Source organism: Somniosus microcephalus, chromosome 25 (assembly GCF_052327205.1).
Source record: "Somniosus microcephalus isolate GS21.2 chromosome 25, FLI_Smic_1.0, whole genome shotgun sequence".
NCBI lineage: Eukaryota > Metazoa > Chordata > Chondrichthyes > Squaliformes > Somniosidae > Somniosus > Somniosus microcephalus.
In genome coordinates this window covers 33640780-33663102 of record NC_141011.1, presented here as the reverse complement: position 1 = coordinate 33663102, position 22323 = coordinate 33640780, and the positions used below count along the sequence as shown (strand labels likewise).

Sequence of the window (22323 nt, the reverse complement as noted above, 5' to 3'; positions counted from 1 at the left end):
AGCAAATCCAGACGAGATCTCAACCTTCGGTTAAAGAATATCATGGCCGGGGCCTGGTTGGTGACTGCATGTGTCGCATTTCTGTAGGCTAACAGGAAATTGTCCACCTTATGCTGCAGTGGAATGTCGTCATCGCACATGGCCTTTACTGCTTTTTTAAAGGTTTGTACGAACCTCTCAGCCAATCCATTTGTGGCTGGATGATACGGGGCGGATGTGTAATGCCTTACCCCATTCCTTTTCATAAATCTTCGAAACTCTTCGGACACAAACTGTGGTCCGTTATCAGAGCAAATCTGCTCTGGCAAGCCGTTCCTGGCAAAAATGGTCCGTAGGACTGCAATAGTTTTCTCCGTGGTGGTGGAGGACATTTTGATCACCTCAGGCCATTTCGAGTGCGCATCCACGGCTATTAAAAACATTGAGTCCATGAATGGACCAGCAAAATCAATATGCACCCGTTGCCATGGAGATGAGGGCCACTCCCATGGGTGTAGAGGGGCATGTGGTGGTGCATTTTGGACCTTCTGGCATCCTGAGCAGCTCTTTGTCAGGTCCTCGATTTGCTGATCGATCCCCGGCCACCACACATAAGCCCTAGCAAGGCTTTTCATTTTCACCCCTCCCAGATGACCTTCGTGAAGCTCATTGAGCACTCTCTCCCTTAACTTGGGTGGAATTACCACTCGGGATCCACACATCAAGGTCCCCTGGCATACTGACAGCTGTTCTCTTCTGGATGAGAATGCTGGCAACAGTGAGTCGACATGTGCTGGCCATCCCTTCACCGTCAAATCATATACCCGAGACAGTGTCAGGTCATTTCGGGTCTCCTTCTCTATACCAGTGTTAGTTACTGGCAAGCATTCAATTATAGTCGAATGAAATATTTCGACAGGATCCACTGCTGGTGCTTCCTCCGCAGTAGGCAGTGGCAGGCGTGATAGCCCATCAGCGTTTCCATGCTGTTTCGTGCCCTTATACTCGATTTCATATTGGTGCGCCCCTAGAAAAAGGGACCATCTTTGTAGCCGTTGCGCAGTCATCACCGGAACGCCCTTCTTTGGATTAAAGATGGAGACAAGTGGTTGGTGGTCAGTCAGCAAGGTGAACTTCTGCCCGTGCAGATAGTGATTGAACTTATTCACTCCCCACACTAGGCTGAGGGCCTCCCTGTCAATCTGGGCGTATTTACGCTCGGCTGAGGTTAGTGACCGAGACGCAAAGGCTACTGGCCTCTCCGAGCCGTCCGGGAATTTGTGCGACAGCACTGCTCCAATGCCATAGGGTGATGCATCACACGCCAACCGAATTGGTAGTGCTGGGTTGAAATGAGCCAACACCTCTTTTGATGTGATCAATGCTTTGCTCTTCTGGAAAGCTCGTTTACATTTGTCACTCCACTTCCATGGTACCCCCGTTTGCAGTAGGGTGTTCAGTGGGTGTAGTACAGTAGACAAATTCGGCAAGAACTTATGGTAGTAGTTCACCAGCCCGAGGAACGACCTCAGTTGTGACACATTTTCCGGTGCTGGAGCCTTGACTACTGCCTCAATCTTTTCAGGGGACTTATGTAACCCCTCTTTATCAATAACGTGGCCACAATACGAGATCTGCTTCTGGAAAAACTCGCATTTGTGGCGATTAGCTCGGAGCCCATATTCCTTCAATCTAGTGAGCACCTGCTCCAGATTGGCGAGGTGATCACTGTCATTTTCGCCCGTGACCAGGATGTCGTCCAAATAACACTGGGTCCCTGGAATCCCTTGCAGGACTTGTTCCATTGCCCTTTGCCAAATAGCCGGAGCTGATGCTACCCCGAACACCAGCCGGTTGTATTGGTAGAGACCTTTATGAGTGTTGATCGTGAGGTACTGTTTCGAGGCTTCTTCTACGTCCATTTGCAGGTACGCCTGGGCCAGATCAATCTTAGTGAAGCGTTTCCCTCCAGATAGCGAGGCGAAAATATCTTCAATCCGCGGAAGCGGATATTGTACAGTGTGAAGGACTGGGTTCACTGTCGCCTTAAAGTCCCCACAGATGCGAACCTTCTTTGGTTCCCCAGGCATATTACTCAACGACCTCTTCATTACAGGAACGATGGGTGTAGCCCACTCGCTCCAGTCCACTTTGGACAGCACTCCTGAACGTTCCAAACCTTCCAGCTCTGCTTCGACGGCTGGGCAGATCGCATAAGGTACCGGTCTGGCCTTAAAAAACTTTGGGCTTGCATTTTCCTCTATTTTGATCATCGCTGTTATGCCTTTTAGTGTTCCGAGTCCCTGCTGGAACACTTCTTGTGCGTCAGTTAGCATTTTTGACAGTCGTCCAGGTGTGACGTCGTCATCCTTTTTGGCATCTACTGTCAGTGCTTGTATGGAATGCCAATCTAGCTGTATCTTCCGGATCCATTCACGTCCTAGTAATGGTGGTCCTCCATCTGGCAATACATATAGGTCCATTTTTGGTGTTTCCTTGCCGTTATATATAACGTTCACCCTTCTTTTTCCTTTGGGGTAGACTTTTTGCCCCGTGTACGTCTTCAAGACAATCTTTGTATCTCTCAAGGGTATATGTGAGAATAGCCACTTGTAGTCCCTTCGGTTTATGACTGTTAGGGCTGATCCTATGTCCAATTCCATTTTCACTTGGACTCCTGCTATCTTGGGCGTGACCCAGATAGTTTGGTGATCCTCCGTTTTGATCACATTATGTAGTTTCAGACAACCCAGCTCCTTGCTTCCGGAGTCTGTATCACTCTTCTGTTCGTCTGAACTACTCTCCGTCACCTTATGTACCTTCTTGTACTTCTCCTGTGGAGATTTCTTGCTGCTGGTTTTCTTTCCCGACCTGCAGACTCTTGCTATGTGTCCTACTTTTCCACACTGTCTGCACACTTTGTCCTTGAACCAGCAATCATTATGGTTGTGTGTTGTTCTGCCGCAGCGATAGCACTTCACTGTTCCGTATGACATTTCATTTGTGCCATATTCTTGCGGTCTCCGTTGTATCTCTGCAGTGCCCCGTGCTGCTGCTTCGTGTGATACTGCAATGCTGAAAGCCTTGTCCAGCGTAAGATCCTTTTCTGATAGAAGCCATTTCTGGGTTCCTTCACTTTGAAGCCCACACACAAACTTGTCCCTTAAAGTATCTGCTAGTCCCGTTCCAAACTGGCAGTGTTTCGATAGCTTGTGCAGTTCCGTTAAATACTCAGCATTACTTTCATCTTTATGCTGGTTCCTTTTGTGAAACTTAAATCTTTCTGCTATCAGCAGCGGTGTGGGGTTTAAGTGGTCCTGTAGGATTGACACTATGTTTTCAAAATCCTTTTCTACTGGCTTCTCTGGGGTTACTAGGTTTCGTAGTAAGCCATACGTTTTTGCACCCATTGAATTCAACAATACCAACGCTTTCTTGTCATCTGGCACTTCATTCGCCTTGCAGTATACTTCTATGCGTTCGACATATGTCGTCCAATCTTCGACTTCATTGTCGAACGCTGTGATACTGCCATTCTTCAGCATTTTTGGGTGTGGTTAGACTGGCTTAAAATGGCGTCTCCCACGCTTTCCTTCCTTCCCCGTTGCGGCTTAAAATGGCGTCTCCCGCGCTTTCCTTTCTTCCCCACTGCGGCTTAAAATGGCGTCTCCCGCGCTGCTGCCAATGCCGCTCTCGGCGGTCCTCGTGGCAAATGGCGACGCCCTGTGGTTTTCGTGCGCTGCTCCTGCGCTGCTGCCAATGCCGCTCTCTGCGGTCCTCGTGGCAATGGCAGCGCCTCGCGTTTTCCTGCACGCCTCTCTCCCCTGTTGACGCTGCTCGGCCCTTGAACACCGGCTGCGCTCTGCGCGTTTTCCTGCACGCCTCTCTCCCCCGTTGACGCTGCTCGGCCCTTGAACACCGGCTGCGCTCTGCTCTCTCTCGTCTCTCTCCCCCGTTGACGCCGCTTGGTCCTGAACACCGGCTGCGCCCTGTGCGCTCTGCCCTCTCTCCCCCGTTGACGCTGCTCGGCCTTTTTCTGTGCCGCCCGGTCGGCTCTCGCCGCCGCTGTCCGGGAAGGGTCTGCGCAGTACCTGTTGCCAGCCCGTTTCGCTGGACCAGCGTGACTGGAAAGCCAAGCCTGGCTCTCGACAGCCTCCCCTGCGATGCTCAAATCTCCGCTGGATGACTGGGCGGTTGCCCGTGGTCGACGCCCGTGCTTCTGGACTCAACCTCCTTCCACTGTTCTCCAGGAGCGAATCCCTGGGAGGTGATGCAGAGTTGCAGGTAGGTTCGAATCTGCTCGTCGCCAATGTTATGCCCATGTATCTTGATGTTGTGTCCTTCAATAATTAGACAACAAGACTACAGGGAACGATTCAACAGGTGTTTACTGAATGAGGGTTACTCTAGAACAACTGTACAGATCACTACTCAGGGTTTATAGACAGGTGTGGTCACTGCCGGTACTACAGTATACAGGAGCTGTAAAAAGTAGTTCTCCCCCTTAAAGGTACATACATTACAGAACCCTTTCCCACAAAACACCTTTGATGGGTTGGAATTTTCCATGTGCTGAGAAAAAAGGTCATTAGGAGGAGTGAGGCAGTTGGCTTTGAGATGTGACAGCTGGGTGGAACCCTCTCCACTCCTCTACAGGGATTGGGGACAGGGGACGGCTCACAAAATGGCAGCGACCCCTCCACACACAACAAATTAAAACAATCTGTTCATTGGATACACAGAATGCCAGTAATGCCTCTCTCTCTCTCTGTCTCCCTCTCCGTCTCTGTCTGTCTGTGTCTCCCCCTCTCTCTCGCAGTCTCTACCCCTCTCTCTCGCTGTCTCCCCCCCTCTCGCTGTCTCCCCCTCACTGTCTCCCCCCCTCTCGCTGTCTCCCCCCTCTCTCGCTGTCTCCCCCCTCTCTCGCTGTCTCCCCCCTCTCTCGCTGTCTCCCCCCTCTCTCGCTGTCTCCCCCCTCTCTCGCTGTCTCCCCCCTCTCTCGCTGTCTCCCCCCTCTCTCGCTGTCTCCCCCTCTCTCGCTGTCTCCCCCCTCTCTCGCTGTCTCCCCCCTCTCTCGCTGTCTCCCCCCTCTCTCGCTGTCTCCCCCCTCTCTCGCTGTCTCCCCCCTCCCTCGCTCTCTCCCCCCTCTCTCGCTCTCTCCCCCCTCTCTCGCTCTCTCCCCCCTCTCTCGCTCTCTCCCCCCTCTCTCGCTCTCTCCCCCCCCTCGCTCTCTCCCCCCCTCGCTCTCTCCCCCCCTCTCTCGCTCTCTCCCCCCTCTCTCGCTCTCTCCCCCCTCTCTCACTCTCTTCCCCCCCTCTCTCGCTCTCTCCCCCCCTCTCTCGCTGTCTCCCCCTCTCTCTCGCTGTCTCCCCCTCTCTCTCGCTGTCTCCCCCTCTCTCTCGCTGTCTCCCCCTCTCTCGCTGTCTCCCCCTCTCTCTCGCTCTCTCCCCCTCTCTCTCGCTCTCTCCCCCTCTCTCTCGCTCTCTCCCCCTCTCTCTCGCTGTCTCCCCCTCTCTCTCGCTGTCTCCCCCTCTCTCTCGCTGTCTCCCCCTCTCTCTCGCTGTCTCCCCCCTCTCTCGCTGTCTCCCTCTCTCTCGCTGTCTCCCTCTCTCGCGCTGTCTCCCTCTCTCTCGCTGTCTCCCCCTACTCTCGCTGTCTCCCCCTACTCTCGCTGTCTCCCCCTCTCTCTCGCTGTCTCCCCCTCTCTCTCGCTGTCTCCCCCTCTCTCTCGCTGTCTCCCCCTCTCTCTCGCTGTCTCCCCCTCTCTCTCGCTGTCTCCCCCTCTCTCTCGCTCTCTCCCCCTCTCTCTCGCTGTCTCCCCCTCTCTCTCGCTCTCTCCCCCTCTCTCTCGCTCTCTCCCCCTCTCTCTCGCTCTCTCCCCCTCTCTCTCGCTCTCTCCCCCTCTCTCTCGCTCTCTCCCCCTCTCTCTCGCTCTCTCCCCCTCTCTCGCTCTCTCCCCCTCTCTCGCTCTCTCCCCCTCTCTCTCGCTCTCTCCCTCTCTCTCCCTCTCTCTTGCTGTCTCCCTCTCTCTCGCTGTCTCCCCCCTCTCTCGCTGCCTCCCCCCTCTCTCGCTGTCTCCCCCCTCTCTCGCTGTCTCCCCCCTCTCTCGCTGTCTCCCCCCTCTCTCGCTGTCTCCCCCCTCTCTCGCTGTCTCCCCCCTCCCTCGCTCTCTCCCCCCTCTCTCGCTCTCTCCCCCCTCTCTCGCTCTCTCCCCCCTCTCTCGCTCTCTCCCCCCTCTCTCGCTCTCTCCCCCCTCTCTCGCTCTCTCCCCCCCCTCTCGCTCTCTCCCCCCCTCGCTCTCTCCCCCCCTCTCTCGCTCTCTCCCCCCTCTCTCGCTCTCTCCCCCCTCTCTCGCTCTCTCCCCCCTCTCTCACTCTCTTCCCCCCCTCTCTCGCTCTCTCCCCCCCTCTCTCGCTGTCTCCCCCTCTCTCTCGCTGTCTCCCCCTCTCTCTCGCTGTCTCCCCCTCTCTCTCGCTGTCTCCCCCTCTCTCTCGCTGTCTCCCCCTCTCTCTCGCTGTCTCCCCCTCTCTCGCTGTCTCCCCCTCTCTCTCGCTGTCTCCCCCTCTCTCTCGCTGTCTCCCCCTCTCTCTCGCTGTCTCCCCCTCTCTCTCGCTGTCTCCCCCCTCTCTCGCTGTCTCCCCCCTCTCTCGCTGTCTCCCTCTCTCTCGCTGTCTCCCTCTCTCTCGCTGTCTCCCTCTCTCGCGCTGTCTCCCTCTCTCTCGCTGTCTCCCCCTACTCTCGCTGTCTCCCCCTACTCTCGCTGTCTCCCCCTCTCTCTCGCTGTCTCCCCCTCTCTCTCGCTGTCTCCCCCTCTCTCTCGCTGTCTCCCCCTCTCTCTCGCTGTCTCCCCCTCTCTCTCGCTCTCTCCCCCTCTCTCTCGCTCTCTCCCCCTCTCTCTCGCTCTCTCCCCCTCTCTCTCGCTCTCTCCCCCTCTCTCTCGCTCTCTCCCCCTCTCTCGCTCTCTCCCCCTCTCTCGCTCTCTCCCCCTCTCTCTCGCTCTCTCCCCCTCTCTCTCGCTCTCTCTCCCTCTCTCTCGCTGTCTCCCTCTCTCTCGCTGTCTCCCTCTCTCTCGCTGTCTCCCTCTCTCTCGCTGTCTCCCCCCTCTCTCGCTCTCTCCCCCCTCTCTCGCTCTCTCCCCCCTCTCTCGCTGTCTCCCTCTCTCTCGCTGTCTCCCTCTCTCTCGCTGTCTCCCCCTCTCTCGCTGTCTCCCCCTCTCTCGCTGTCTCCCCCTCTCTCGCTGTCTCCCCCTCTCTCGCTGTCTCCCCCTCTCTCGCTGTCTCCCCCTCTCTCGCTGTCTCCCCCTCTCTCGCTGTCTCCCTCTCTCTCGCTGTCTCCCTCTCTCTCGCTGTCTCCCTCTCTCTCGCTGTCTCCCTCTCTCTCGCTGTCTCCCTCTCTCTCGCTGTCTCCCTCTCTCTCGCTGTCTCCCCCCTCTCTCCCCCCTCTCTCGCTGTCTCCCTCTCTCTCGCTGTCTCCCTCTCTCTCGCTGTCTCCCCCTCTCTCGCTGTCTCTCTCTCTCTCGCTGTCTCTCTCTCTCTCGCTGTCTCCCTCTCTCTCGCTGTCTCCCTCTCTCTCGCTGTCTCCCTCTCTCTCGCTGTCTCCCTCTCGCTGTCTCCCTCTCTCTCGCTGTCTCCCCCCTCTCTCGCTCTCTTCCCCCCTCTCTCGCTGTCTCCCTCTCTCTCGCTGTCTCCCCCTCTCTCGCTGTCTCCCCCTCTCTCGCTGTCTCCCTCTCTCTCGCTGTCTCCCTCTCTCTCGCTGTCTCCCTCTCAATTTTCAATTCAATTCAAATGCTTTATTGGCATGAAAGTTTACAGGGAACCATATTGCCAAAGCTTACATAACAAAAAGTACAGTTTTCCAACATTCTGTAGGTGTCAAACAATTTTGACCTTCGTTGGGTACATACAATATTACTTTAAACAATATTAATTTAAACAGTCTTTGTACATCAGTGGGTATATTCAGTATTAATTTTAAACAGTCCTCAGGTTGTGACATGTTGTTACATATTTGGCACCAAGGTATGGTCTGTCTCCTTCTCCCAGGACTAATCTTAATTTTGACAGGTCATCCAATTCCTTGAAACTGGGGTTGTTTGGCTGAGCTTGTCAAATAATATGTTTCTTGATGTGTTGAATTTTTCGCATTTTAGGAGGAAATGCATCTCTGTCTCAACCTCGCCGGCCAGACATTGATCACATATTCTATTCTCTCTAGGCTGCCAGGATTTCTTGTATCTTCCTTTTTCAATTGCCAGTTGGTGGTCGCTTAGTCTGTACCTGGTGAGGGTCTGTCTCTGTTTTGTGTCTCTGATGGTCGAGAGATAGTCTGCCAGTTTATATTCTCTTTTTCTCTCTCTCTCTCTCGCTGTCTCCCTCTCTCTCACTGTCTCCCTCTCTCTCGCTGTCTCCCCACTCTCTCGCTCTCTCCCCCCTCTCTCGCTGTCTCCCTCTCTCTCGCTGTCTCCCCCTCTCTCGCTGTCTCTCTCTCTCTCTCTCGCTGTCTCCCTCTCTCTCGCTGTCTCCCTCTCTCTCGCTGTCTCCCTCTCTCTCGCTGTCTCCCTCTCTCTCGCTGTCTCCCTCTCGCTGTCTCCCTCTCTCTCGCTGTCTCCCTCTCTCTCGTTGTCTCCCCACTCTCTCGCTCTCTCCCCCTCTCTCTCGCTCTCTCCCCCTCTCTCGCTCTCTCCCCCCCTCTCGCTCTCTCCCCCCCTCTCGCTCTCTCCCCCCTCTCGCTCTCTCCCCCCCTCTCTCGCTCTCTCCCCCTCTCTCGCTCTCTCCCCCTCTCTCGCTCTCTCCCTCTCTCGCTCTCTCCCCCTCTCTCTCTCTCTCCCCCTCTCTCTTGCTCTCTTCCCCCCCTCGCTCTCTCCCCCTCACTCTCGCTGTCTCCCCTCTCTCTCTCTCTCCCCCTCTCTCTCGCTCTCTTCCCCCCCTCTCGCTGTCTCCCCCTCTCTCTCTCCCCCTCTCTCTCGCTGTCTCCCCCTCTCTCTCTCCCCCTCTCTCTCTCCCCCTCTCTCTCTCCCCCTCTCTCTCTCCCTCTCTCTCTCGCTGTCTCCCCCTCTCTCTCGCTGTCTCCCCCTCTCTCTCGCTGTCTCCCCCTCTCTCTCGCTGTCTCCCCCTCTCTCTCGCTGTCTCCCCCTCTCTCTCGCTGTCTCCCCCTCTCTCTCGCTGTCTCCCCCTCTCTCTCTCGCTGTCTCCCCCTCTCTCTCTCGCTGTCTCCCCCTCTCTCTCTCGCTGTCTCCCCCTCTCTCTCTCGCTGTCTCCCCCTCTCTCTCTCGCTGTCTCCCCCTCTCTCTCGCTGTCTCCCCCTCTCTCTCGCTGTCTCCCCCTCTCTCTCGCTGTCTCCCCCTCTCTCTCGCTGTCTCCCCCTCTCTCTCGCTGTCTCCCCCTCTCTCTCGCTGTCTCCCCCTCTCTCTCGCTGTCTCCCCCTCTCTCTCGCTCTCTCCCCCCTCTCTCGCTCTCTCCCCCCTCTCTCGCTCTCTCCCCCCCTCGCTCTCTGCCCCTCTCTCTTGCTCGCTCCCCCTCTCTCTCCCCCCTCTCTCGCTCGCTCCACCTTTCTCTCTCGCGCTCTCTTTCCCCCTCTCGTTCTGTCTCGCTCTCTCTCTCTCTGTCTTCCCCTCTCTCTCACTCTCTCTCTCACTCTCTGTGTCTCTGCCTGTGTCTCTCTCTGTTTCTGTCTGTGTGTCTCTCTCTCTGTATCTGTCTCTGTCTGTCTGTCGCTCTCGTTCTCTTTGATAGATTACCTGCCAGGTATACTGAGGTCACAGTGTAACATCGTTTCGTACTTTCACTTAAGAGAAACTAACTTTAGGTCCAGAATCGCTCAGCTTTGGAATGTGCCACTAATCCTGAGAGTGAACTCGGCCAATCCCAGCTGGGAACTGTTACACGTGACCCGCGTCCGCCCAGTCTGGTTGGTCGAAGAGACTCTATACTGTGTCCGTGAGACTCTATACTGTGTCCGTGAGGCTCTATACTGTGCCCGTGAGACTCTATACTGTGCCCGTGAGACTCTATACTGTGCCCGTGAGACTCTATACTCTGCCCGTGAGACTCTATACTGTGTCCGTGAGGCTCTATACTGTGCCCGGGAGGCTCTATACTGTGTCCGTGAGACTCTATACTGTGCCCGTGAGACTCTATACTGTGCCCGTGAGACTCTATACTGTGCCCGTGAGACTCTATACTGTGCCCGTGAGACTCTATACTGTGCCCGGGAGGCTCTATACTGTGCCCGTGAGGCTCTATACTGTGCCCGTGAGACTCTATACTGTGCCTGTGAGACTCTATACTGTGTCCGTGAGACTCTATACTGTGCCCGTGAGGCTCTATACTGTGTCCGTGAGACTCTATACTGTGCCCGTGAGGCTCTATACTGTGTCCGTGAAACTCTATACTGTGTCCGTGAGACTCTATACTGTGTCCGTGAGACTCTATACTGTGCCCGTGAGACTCTATACTGTGCCTGTGAGGCTCTATACTGTGCCTGGGAGGCTCTATACTGTGCCCGTGAGGCTCTATACTGTGTCCGTGAGGCTCTATACTGTGTCCGTGAGACTCTATACTGTGTCCGTGAGGCTCTATACTGTGTCCGTGAGGCTCTATACTGTGCCCGTGAGACTCTATACTGTGCCAAGCCTCGGGAGCACTGTAACCAGGGGAGACCCTTTCCTGAGATCAGCATGGGTATAAAGTCATTGAGTCCCTGGATGTCTCCTCAGGGGGTCTGGTCATTCCACACAAGCCTGATTAGAGTTGAATACTTGAGCTGTTGAACCAGTTGATTATTCACAGCCTGTAATAAATAAACCCTCAGTATCCGCCAGTCGCTATGGTTTTAGCTTCTGGCTGTTGTTTATTATTTGGGAGAGCCAGGGCTTTTTCCTCATTCTTTGCTTTCCCACTTGTGCCTCCTCCCCCCTCCTCCTCCACTCCCTCCCCTCCCCTTCCCTCCTCTTCCCACACCTCCCCCGCCCCGCCCTCTAACTGCAACAACCCCCCTCCAGCCTCCGCAACCCCTCTCTAACCTCGACACTCTCCAAGTACAACGCACCTGCACCGCCCCCCCCCCCCCCCCCCCCACCACCACAATATCCCGTGATCCCAGGTTGCCCTGAGATGGTGGTGGTGGGCCCTCTGTTATTTCTAGCGGCTTGATACGACTATGTTTGCTTGGTCACTTTAGAGGGCAGATAAGTGTCCGCTACGTTGGTGTGGGACTGGAGTCACATATAGGCCCGGACTGGAGTCACATATAGGCCCAGACCGGGTAAGCACGGCAGGTTTCCTTCCTGAAAGGACATTAGTGAACCCGTTTGGTTTTTGCGACAACCCGACAGCTTCACGGTCACTTTTACAGATAAACAGCTTTTTAAAACTGAATTTGAATTCTCAAACTGCCTTGGTGGGATTTGTACTCACATTCTCTGGATTATTAGTCTAGTAACAGAACCACGACACTGACATACCTTCAAACCTTGATCCAATCTCCAGACTTGGTGCTGAATTGCAGGCAGATTCGTAGCCTACACAAACGCAGGAAAGTTAGGTTCGTGAAGGGTTAACTGTGAGCGTGGTTTTCAACAGAAAGCGGCTGATTTGCAGGATTAGGCTGGCACTCAGAGGGTTAACAGACATCGAGGGAGGGCCCAGGGCGATTCCAGTGACAGAGGAATCCGGGAAGTGCCCACATGGAGGCTGTTCTTTGCCCCCTCATTACCCACGACTGATTAACCTGTTGTCCAAATCACATCTCACTCACTAAGCAAGGGTGAGTGCGCAGCACTGGTCTCCTGGGTCTGTGCGTGTGTTTGGGCGAGGGGCCAGGCAGTCCAGACCTGCCACACACCAGCTGCCATGTTCAGCTTGCATTCCCAAATGTAGCAAGTGCCACATGCCCAATCTCGGTGTAACTCCAACAGCAGCTTCACATATCTCAGCTCAGCTTGCGCCGGTGGTCAGTCGCACATCACGCCCCCGGCCATCGGGCAGATGGAGGAGCTGGTCTTACCCGGGCTGGTGACAACGTGGCATGGATGGTGCCAACCAATTTGGAGGAAAATTCACTTGGCCTAACGCCCAGCTTTAAAACCTTAGCTAAAGCGGGAGGGATCGGCAAAGGAGATCAGGTAAAGCAAACACTGGCTGTTCTCCAGGGAGCGCAGGTGGGTAGTGGCTGGTGTGTGGGATACCAGGACACAGGCAAAGTCCTCCCGTCCACTGGCTGCACCCTGACCATCCACTGGCCGCACCCTTACCATCCACTGGCCGTCCCCTGACCGCGCCCTGACCATCCACTGGCCGCACCCTGACCATCCACTGGCTGCACCCTGACCATCCACTGGCCGGACCCCGGCCATCCACTGGCCATACCCTGACCGTCCACTGGCCGGACCCTGGCCATCCACTGGCCGTACCCTGGCCGCACCCTGATTATCCACTGGCCGGACCCTGACCATCCACTGGCCATAACCTGACCATCCACTGGCCATACCCTGACCATCCACTGGCCGCACCCTGACCATCCACTGGCCGTCCCCTGGCCGCACCCTGACCATCCACTGGCCGCACCCTGGCCATCCACTGGCCGGACCCTGGCCATCCACTGGCCGCACCCTGACCATCCACTGGCCGCACCCTGACCATCCACTGGCCGTCCCCTGGCCGCACCCTGACTATCCACTGGCCGCACCCTGACCATCCACTGGCCGCACCCTGACCATCCACTGGCCGTACCCTGGCCGCACCCTGACCATCCACTGGCCGGACCCTGGCCACACCCTGACCATCCACTGGCCGTACCTGGCTGCACCCTGACCATCCACTGGCCATACCCTGACCATCCTCTGGCCGCACCCTGACCATCCACTGGCCGTACCCTGGCCGCACCCTGACTATCCATTGGCCGGGCCCTGGCCGCACCCTGACCATCCACTGGCCGTACCCTGGCCGCACCCTGACCATCCACTGGCCGTACCCTGGCCACAGCCTGACCATCCACTGGCCGCACCCTGACCATCCACTGGCCGTACCCTGGCCACACCCTAACCATCCACTGGCCGCACCCTGACCATCCACTGGCCGCACCCTGACCATCCACTGGCCGCACCCTGACCATCCACTGGCCGCACCCTGACCATCCACTGGCCGTACCCTGGCCGCACCCTGACCATCCACTGGCCGTAACCTGGCCGCACACTGACCATCCACTGGCCGCACCCTGACCATCCACTGGCTGTACCCTGGCCGCACCCTGACCATCCTTGGCCGCACCCTGACCATCCTTGGCCGCACCCTGACCATCGTTGGCCGTATTTTGTTTCGTGACGTTCCTAGAAACGGGTTGCGATGATGCAGCTTCTGAAAGATAACGGTGTTTAACCTTTGTGCTGTTTCTCTGAAGCTAGAAGTGTTCACATTGCAATTTCATTTCAGCACTGCCCTGCAGCACCACTGTCCGGATAAGTCCGTTTTCTCCCCTCCTCTCCTGAGGGTGCAGCCACGTCACTGGTGAACAGGACCCAGGCTCCAGGCACCCTCAGGTACCTCATCCTGTATGGGGGTGGTGAGCTCGTTGGGGTTTGAATGATCTTAATGCACAGAACACTGTCCAGGCATTGGCCTCTTGTGTTGTGTTCGTGCATTGACCATTTCAGTATCGTAAGGAACACAAGGTGTTAACACATTGCCATCGTCAGTGACCTCTGATCTTCAGCCTCTTCTGAAGCGATCTCTAACTAATTAACATAACGAGTTCATTTTATCAGTTGGGCTGTTAGTTAAACCTCTTTAGTTAGTTGACTCTATCTATTGCTGAGCTAAACCTCTCTCTATCGGGAGTTAACGCGCTCTCTATCGGGGAGTTCACCCTCTCTCTATCACTGAGTTAACCCTCTCTCTACCGCTGAGCTAACCCTCTCTCTATCGCTGAGCTAACCCTCTCTCTATCGCTGAGCTAACCCTCTCTCTATCGCTGAGCTAACCCTCTATCGCTGAGTTAACCCTCTCTCTATCGGGGAGTTAACCCTCTCTCTACCGCTGAGCTAACCCTCTCTCTATCGCTGAGCTAACCCTCTCTCTATCGCTGAGCTAACCCTCTATCGCTGAGTTAACCCTCTCTCTATCGGGGAGTTAACCCTCTCTCTATCGCTGAGCTAACCCTCTCTCTATCGCTGAGCTAACCCTCTCTCTATCGCTGAGCTAACCCTCTATCGGGGAGTTAACCCTCTCTCGATCGGGGAGTTAACCCTCTCTCTATCGGGGAGTTAACCCCCTCTCTATCGGGGAGTTAACCCCCTCTCTATCGGGGAGTTAACCCTCTCTCTATCGGGGAGTTAACCCTCTCTCTATCGGGGAGTTAACCCTCTATCGGGGAGTTAACCCTCTCTCTATCGGGAGTTAACCCTCTCTCTATCGGGGAGTTAACCCTCTCTCTCTCGCTGAGTTAACCCTCTCTCTCTCGCTGAGTTAACCCTCTCTCTATCGCTGAGTTAACCCTCTCTCTATCGGGAGTTAACCCTCTCTCTATCGCTGAGTTAACCCTCTCTCTATCGGGGAGTTAACCCTCTATCGGGGAGTTAACCCTCTCTCTGTCGGGGAGTTAACCCTCTATCGGGGAGTTAACCCTCTCTCTATCAGGGAGTTAACCCTCTCTCTATCGGGAGTTAACCCTCTCTCTATCGGGGAGTTAACCCTCTCTATCGGGGAGTTAACCCTCTCTCTATCGGTAGTTAACCCTCACTCTATCGGGAGTTAACCCTCTCTCTATCGGGGAGTTAACCCTCTCTCTATCGGGGAGTTAACCCTCTCTCTATCGGGGAGTTAACCCTCTCTCTATCGGGGAGTTAACCCTCTCTCTATCGGGGAGTTAACCCTCTCTCTATCGGGGAGCTAACCCTCTCTCTATCGCTGAGTTAACCCTCTCTCTGTCGCTGAGTTAACCCTCTCTCTATCGGGGAGTCAACCCTCTCTCTATCGCGGAGTTAACCCTCTCTCTATCGCGGAGTTAACCCTCTCTCTATCGCTGAGTTAACCCTCTCTCTATCGCTGAGTTTACCCTCTCTCTATCGCTGAGTTACCCTCTCTCTATCGCTGAGTTAACCCTCTCTCTATCGCTGAGTTAACCCTCTCTCTATCGCGGAGTTAACCCTCTCTCTATCGGGGAGTTAACCCTCTCGCTATCGCTGAGTTAACCCTCTCTCTAACGCTGAGTTAACCCTCTCTCTGCCGCGGAGTTAACCCTCTCTCTATCGCTGAGTTAACCCTCCCTATCGCGGAGTTAACCCTCTCTCTCTGCTGGTGGAACAGTTGGGACGAGCAACTATGTGAGATGGGTGCAGTCCATATGTTGAGATGCGGAGTGAGGTTTCTGTTTGTCTGGCAGTCTGCGCCTGTTCTCCTGTTAATGAATTGATGACATTTGTCTAGGTTAAGGTTTCTTCTGCTGGCTAGCTCCTCCCCCTGCTGATAACCATTTGGCAGCAGTTAGGTCAGAGCTGTCGACAGACACTTCATCAGCTACAACCAGAGAGAGCAGCAGTTCTACGTCTGATTCACTGCAGCAGGGAGCTGATCCTGGCCGGTAACAATCCCCTGTTTTGGGATCGCGAGGAACAGTCTCTCTCATACTACCGCCTCGATTTCTCAGTCCCCATTTCACTTGCTCCTCCCCTTGATTCCTCCTGGGGTCTTGAATCGGGGATGAAGGGTGTCCCGACCCCCGGGGATGTTGAACTGCTCAGAGTGTCGGTGTGGCCGAGCTGGGATTCTCTCGATGGGGTCAGTAACCCTGCGATCGGCCCCTGTTTGCCGGGAATTGAGGTGAGGACTGGGGTGAAGAGTTGGGATGGATTGTTGAAGGGTTCAGTAACTCTGTGTGTGGGGGGAGGGGCAGGGGGGCTCCCTGTACCCCTGAAATGGAGCTCTGAATTGTGTTGGTGTAGTAGCGGAGATGGACTCTAGTGTTGGTGCCCAGAGAGTGGGCAACGCAGCTTCAAGCCCATCCGAACTGAGCCTCATTTCTTGGCAGTCTTGTGGGGAGCTCTAGTTAGGGCAGCAGCCCCTTTAAATGGCCAGCTCAGAAAAGCATTGGCAGAGGATCGGGGGCAGGGGGTTAGGAACAGGGGGGCTGAGGGGCCAGGAGTAGGGGGCTGGGAGTTGGGGGCCGGGGTCAGGGTTCTGGTGGCCGAAGCAGGGAGTGGGGGCCAAGGGGCGGAAGCAGGAAGCATGCGGTTGGGGTCAGGGGGCCCTGGAAGGTGGGAGCAGGGGCAGGGGACCCTGGAGGGCGGGAGCAGAGGGTCTTGGAAGGTGGGAGATAGGAGCGGGGGGCAGGGGGCTGGGAGTTCAGAGCCATGTGTCAACCTGCTTCCACGGAGGTCATTGGGGTTCATACCCTCGCAATCACTCAGCGAGAATATGAGCCTGGGTCTAGACTGGTATCAGAGCAGCAGGGAGTGGGGTCCAGACTGTCCAGTCTGAGAGAGGCTGGTCAGTCGATGAAAATGAGTTGCAGTTTTTTTCCTGGATCTCATTGATTAGATTAACAGAAACTAATTCACTTTCTTTGTTCCTGATCTCCCAGTGCAAGTACAGACACTGTTCCCTCTGATAACCCACCTGAGCCGCTCCCCTGGGCTGTTAACTGTGTGATTAGAGGGCTGGGTGAAGGAGGGAGCTGGCGGGCTCCATCAAACAGTAACCGCAGAGCCAGAAACGGACAAGGTCAGAGGGGCTGTGGTTTAGCAGGTTGCTGAGATTGGTTCGCCTGACACTTGATCTTTCAATGTGTTTATTGGTGTTTATTCTGAGCTTGGCTTTAGTGAACACTGTGCTGGACTGGTTACTGATCCAGATTCTGCTGAAATTCCTTCCTCACCACCTTGCGTAGACCCTGACCCAACACCTCATTCCAGAGAAAAACGAGTCTGTCATTGTGTCCATTTCACAAACTGGCAGGTGGATGATTTCCCAATGCGACTAATTATTCAGACCACGCCCACCCCGTGTCAATCCTGCTCGGACCCCGCCCATCCCGTGTCACTCCTGCTCGGACCCCGCCCATCCCGTGTCACTCCTGCTCGGACCCCGCCCACTCCGTGTCACTCCTGCTTGGACCCCGCCCACCCCGTGTCACTCCTGCTTAGGCCCCGCCCACCCCATGTCACTCCTGCTTAGGCCCCGCCCATTCCTTGTCACTCCTGCTTGGACCCCGCCCACCCCGTGTCACTCCTGCTCGGACCCTGCCCACCCCGTGTCACTCCTCCTCGGACCCCGCCCACCCCGTGTCACTCCTGCTTCGGCCCTGCCCACCCCATGTCACTCCTGCTTAGGCCCCGCCCATTCCTTGTCACTCCTGCTTGGACCCCGCCCACCCCGTGTCACTCCTGCTTGGACCCCGCCCACCCGGTGTCACTCCTGCTCAGACCCCGCCCACCCAGTGTCACTCCTGCTCGGACCCCGGCAACCCCGTGTCACTCCTGCTCGGACCCCGCCCAACCCGTGTCACTCCTGCTTGGACCCCGCCCAACCCGTGTCACTCCTGCTTAAGCCCCGCCCACCCGGTGTCACTCCTGCTTAGGCCCCGCCCACCCCATGTCACTCCTGCTTAGGCCCCACCCATTCCTTGTCACTCCTGCTCGGACCGCGCCCACCCCGTGTCACACCTGCTTGGACCCCGCCCACCCATGTCACTCCTGCTTAGGCCCCGCCCATTCCTTGTCACTCCTGCTCGGACCCCGCCCACCCCGTGTCACTCCTGCTTGGACCTCACCCACCCCGTGTCACTCCTGCTTGGACCCCGCCCACCCGGTGTCACTCCTGCTCAGACCCCACCCACCCAGTGTCACTCCTGCTCAGACCCCGCCCACCCTGTGTCACTCCTGCTCAGACCCCGCCCACCCCGTGTCACTCCTGCTCAGACCCCGCCCACCCCGTGTCACTCCTACTCAGACCCCGCCCACCCGGTGTCACTCGTTATCTGACCCCGCCCACCCCGTGACACTCCTGCTCAGACCCCACCCACTCTGTCACTCCTGCTCAGACTGCGTCCACTCTCACTCCTTTTTTAAAATTTGCTTATGGGATCTGGGCGTCGCTTGCAAGGCCAGAATTTATTGCCCATCCCTAGTTTCCCTTGAGTAGGTGTTGGTGAGCCGTCTTCTTGAACCGCTGCAGTCCGTGTGGTGATGCTACTCCCACAGTGCTGTTAGGGAGGGAGTTACAGGATTTTGACCCAGCGATGATGAAGGAACGGCGATATATTTCTAAGTCAGGATGGTGTGTGACTTGGAGGGGAACTTGGAGTGATGGTGTTTCCATGCGCCTGCTGCCCTTGTCCTTCTAGGTGGAAGAGGTCGCGGGTTTGGGAGGTGCTGCCAGAGAAGCCTTGGCGAGTTACTGCAGTGCATCTTGTAGATGGTACACACTGCAGCCACAGTACACGGTGGTGGAGGGAGTGAATGTTTAAGGTGGTGGATGGGTTGCCAATCAAGCGGGCTGCTTTGTCTTGGATGGTGTTGAGCTTCTTGAGTGTTGCTGGAGCTGCACTCATCCAGGCAAGTGGAGACTATTCCATCACACTCCTTACTTGTGCCTTGTAGATGGTGGAAAGGCTTTGGGGAGTCAGGAGGTGAGACACTCGTCGCAGAATACCTAGCCTCTGACCTGCTCTTGTTGCCACACTATTTATGTGGCTGGTCCAGTTAAGTTTCTGGTTAATGGTGACCCCCTGGATGTTAATAGTGGGGGATTCGGTGATGGTTGTGCCGTTGATTGTCAAGGGTAGGTGGTTAGACTCTCGTTTGCCTGGCACTTCTGAGGCGCGAATGTTACCTGCCACTTATCAGCCCAAGCCTGAACGTCATCCAGATCTTGTTGCATGCAGGCATGGACTGCTCAGACCCCGCTCACCCCATGGCATTCCCACTCAGACCCCGTTCACCCTGTCACTCCTGCTCAGACCCCGCCCACTCTGTCACTCCTGCTCAGACCCCACCCACTTTGTCACTCCCGCTCAGACCCCGCCCACTCAGTGTCACTCCTGCTCAGACCCCGCCTGCTCCTGCTCAGACCCCGCCCGCTCCTGCTCAGGCCCCGCCCGCTCCTGCTCAGGCCCCGCCCGCTCCTGCTCAGACCCCGCCCGCTCCTGCTCAGACCCCGCCCACTCCGCCACTCCTGCTCAGACCCCGCCCACTCCGCCACTCCTGCTCAGGCCCCGCCCACTCCACGTCACTGCCCACCCATTTCCTGGATTGGGATCAAGAGTGGGATCCCTGGCTGATTGTACCCTCCCTAACCCAGGGCACTGAGGACAATTGCAGCACCAGCACCAGCTGCTGTGATCAGCTCGCTCAGTACAGACTGGGGGTGGGGGGCAACCTTAGACTTCCCCTGCTTGTACCAAACAGAAAAGATCTGTATCTAATTTGTGCCCAATCAGATCAACCTCTTAAAAACAAAACCAAGTGCTTCACATGCAATTAATTACTTTGAAGTGTAACCACTGTAGTTATGGCTGTTACAATACCAGGTCTGAAGGTGCTGACTCTCACTGGGGCTCAGGTCCCCTCCTCTCCTGAAGGTGCTGACTCTCACTGGGGCTCAGGTCCCCTCCTCTCCTGAAGGTGCTGACTTTCACTGGGGTTCAGGTCCTCTCCTCTCCTGAAGGTGCTGACTCTCACTGGGGTTCAGGCCCCCTCCTCTCCTGAAGGTGCTGACTCTCACTGGGGCTCAGGTCCCCTCCTCTCCTGAAGGTGCCGACTCTCACTGGGGTTCAGGTCCCCTCCTCTCCCGAAGGTGCTGACTCTCACTGGGGCTCAGGTCCCCTACTCTCCTGAAGGTGCTGACTCTCACTGGGGTTCAGGTCCCCTCCTCTCCTGAAGGTGCTGACTCTCACTGGGGTTCAGCTCCCCTCCTCTCCTGAAGGTGCTGACTCTCACTGGGGCTCAGGTCCCCTCCTCTCCTGAAGGTGCTGACTCTCACTGGGGCTCGGGTCCCCTCCTCTCCCGAAGGTGCTGACTCTCACTGGGGTTCGGGTCCCCTCCTCTCCTGAAGGTGCTGACTCTCACTGGGGTTCAGGTCCCCTCCTCCCCTGAAGGTGCTGACTCTCACTGGGGTTCAGGTCTCCTCCTCTCCTGAAGGTGCTGACTCTCACTGGGGTCCAGGTCCCACCCTCTCCTGAAGGTGCTGACTCTCACTGGGGTTCAGGTCTCCTCCTCTCCTGAAGGTGCTGACTCTCACTGGGGTTCAGGTCCCCTCCTCTCCTGAAGGTGCTGACTCTCACTGGGGTTCAGGTCCCCTCCTCTCCTGAAGGTGCTGACTCTCACTGGGGTTCAGGTCCCCTCCTCTCCTGAAGGTGCTGACTCTCACTGGGGTTCGGGTCCCCTCCTTTCAGAGTCTGCTGCTGTCAGTTTTATTTCTCATATTCTGATTTCATGGTTTTTATAAGCTACTGATTTGAAAATTGATGTAATGTTGATCAGTGAAATATATTTTTAAATAAAGCTGGCCAGAACTGCTCGCCTTCATGAGGGTAGGAGGCTGCTTGAGGTTGGTCCAGTACTGGGAGTGAATACTCCTGAGGGGTCATGACACCCTGTCACACCCGGTAGTGAGGGTTATTTTACACTGCATGGTCCTCTATTGGAGCCAGGCTAAACCTCACCCCAGCCCCGATTAACCTGTAGCATTGGAGTTGGCACAGATTATAATCTCTGTCTGACTGATTGAATTGAATTGAATTGAATTGAATTGAATTGAATTGTCTTATGCCATGTGAAGGGAACAGACTCCTTCCTCGCAATGTGCTGCGCTGGGTTATACTGCGCACACCACCCGTCTCATCCCCTCTCCCGCTGTCTCCCCCTCTCGCTGTCTCCCCCTCTCGCTGTCTGCCCCCTCGCTCTGTCTGCCCCCTCGCTCTGTCTGCCCCCTCGCTCTGTCTGCCCCCTCGCTCTGTCTGCCCCCTCGCTCTGTCTGCCCCCTCGCTCTGTCTGCCCCCTCGCTCTGTCTGCCCCCCTGTCTATCTCCCCCCTCTCTCTGTCTGCCCCCTCGCTCTGTCTCCCCCTCGCCCTCTCCCTTCTCTCGCTCAGTCAGTCTCGACCAGTCGCTCACTCACTTTGCACGTTTTGTTTTTTCCAGGCAGCGGGCAGACGGAGGAAGAATATGACGGAATTCCTGGGGGATTCCACTATCCCGTGTCCGGATTCCCTCTCCCCACTCAGTTCCTCATTGCCCAGCGGTGGGGCAGACAGCTGGAAGAACCGAGCTGCCAGTCGCTTCAGTGGGCTATTTGGATCTGGGGCCGGCACGGGGCCATTTGGCCGGGTAGGTGCTGACCCGCGGTGGGTGCACGGGGGGTGGAGTGTGTGTGAGGTAGCCCCGGGGGTGGGGGTGGGGTGTGTGTGAGGTGTGAGGGTGGTGGGGGTGGGGTGTGTGTGAGGGGGGTCCCCGGGGGTGGTGGTGAGGTGGGATCCCGGGGGTGGGGGTGGGGTGTGTGTGAGGGGGTGTCCCCGGGGGTGGGGGTGGGTTGAGGGTGGCGCAGCTGTTTGATAGACAGCCCATGTTGGGGAGAGGCACACAGGCAGCTGCTGTCTGGGCTCAGTGACCTCGTGCCCCTCGCTCACAGGAAGGCTGTGCTGAGAGAGGGTTGCAGATGGCTGTGAATGGGCATGGGGAGCGAGCTGTCCAGAAAGGCTCGGTCAGGACCATTGCAGCCTCTGTGGGCTGTACTGGAGCTCGCTGTCCTCTCACTGCTTGTCCCGGGCTGGGGACAGTGAGTGAGCTGCAGCTGTCTGGGTAGGTGCTAGTGTGATTGATCATGAGATTGGAGGAGGGTTGGATTCCGCTCACTGTTATGCTGTTTCTGTGGTTAGTGCAGCCCCAGGTGGGGAGCAGAGCAGTGGGAGGAACACAGTGAACCTGCGATACGTGGGTACGAGCGGCAACAGCTGCACACTCAGCCTCACCACAGGGGTTGGTTGGGGGGGGGGGTGGAGGCGGGAACTGCACTATAAACCCAGTGAGAAGAGAGAGAGAGAGAGAGAGAGAGACCACCCAGTCATCCCATGAAGGGGGCAACACCCACATGGGGTAAGACTGGGGTCATCTGCAGTTTTGATATTGATGGTGTTGCTGTGGACACCTTGGGTGGGTTTTGTTCGCTGTCCTGGGAGCTCGGATTTTAGAGCAGCATTAAGTGCTCTTGCTGTGCCCCAGATTCCCAGTCCAGTGTGAGACTGAACAACACCGACCAGCAGGCACCAGGGCCCAGCACCCGCTCCCTCCGGAGTTAGTTGATCGCACCAATTGAGCTTCGTGCCCCTGGGTTAGAGAGAGGGGAAATCAGCCAGGGCTC

General features: G+C 56.5%; 1 protein-coding gene across 1 annotated transcript in view; it reads left to right on the top strand.

The window, feature by feature from the left end:
• LOC147100668 (pleckstrin homology domain-containing family G member 5-like) overlaps positions 1-22323 on the top strand; it is a 133537-nt gene that overhangs the window by 75888 nt on the left and 35326 nt on the right. The window contains exon 9 of the mRNA XM_085967552.1: positions 21108-21293. Within this exon, the coding sequence (XP_085823678.1) occupies positions 21108-21293 (186 nt within the window). The remainder of the gene's footprint in view (positions 1-21107; positions 21294-22323) is intronic.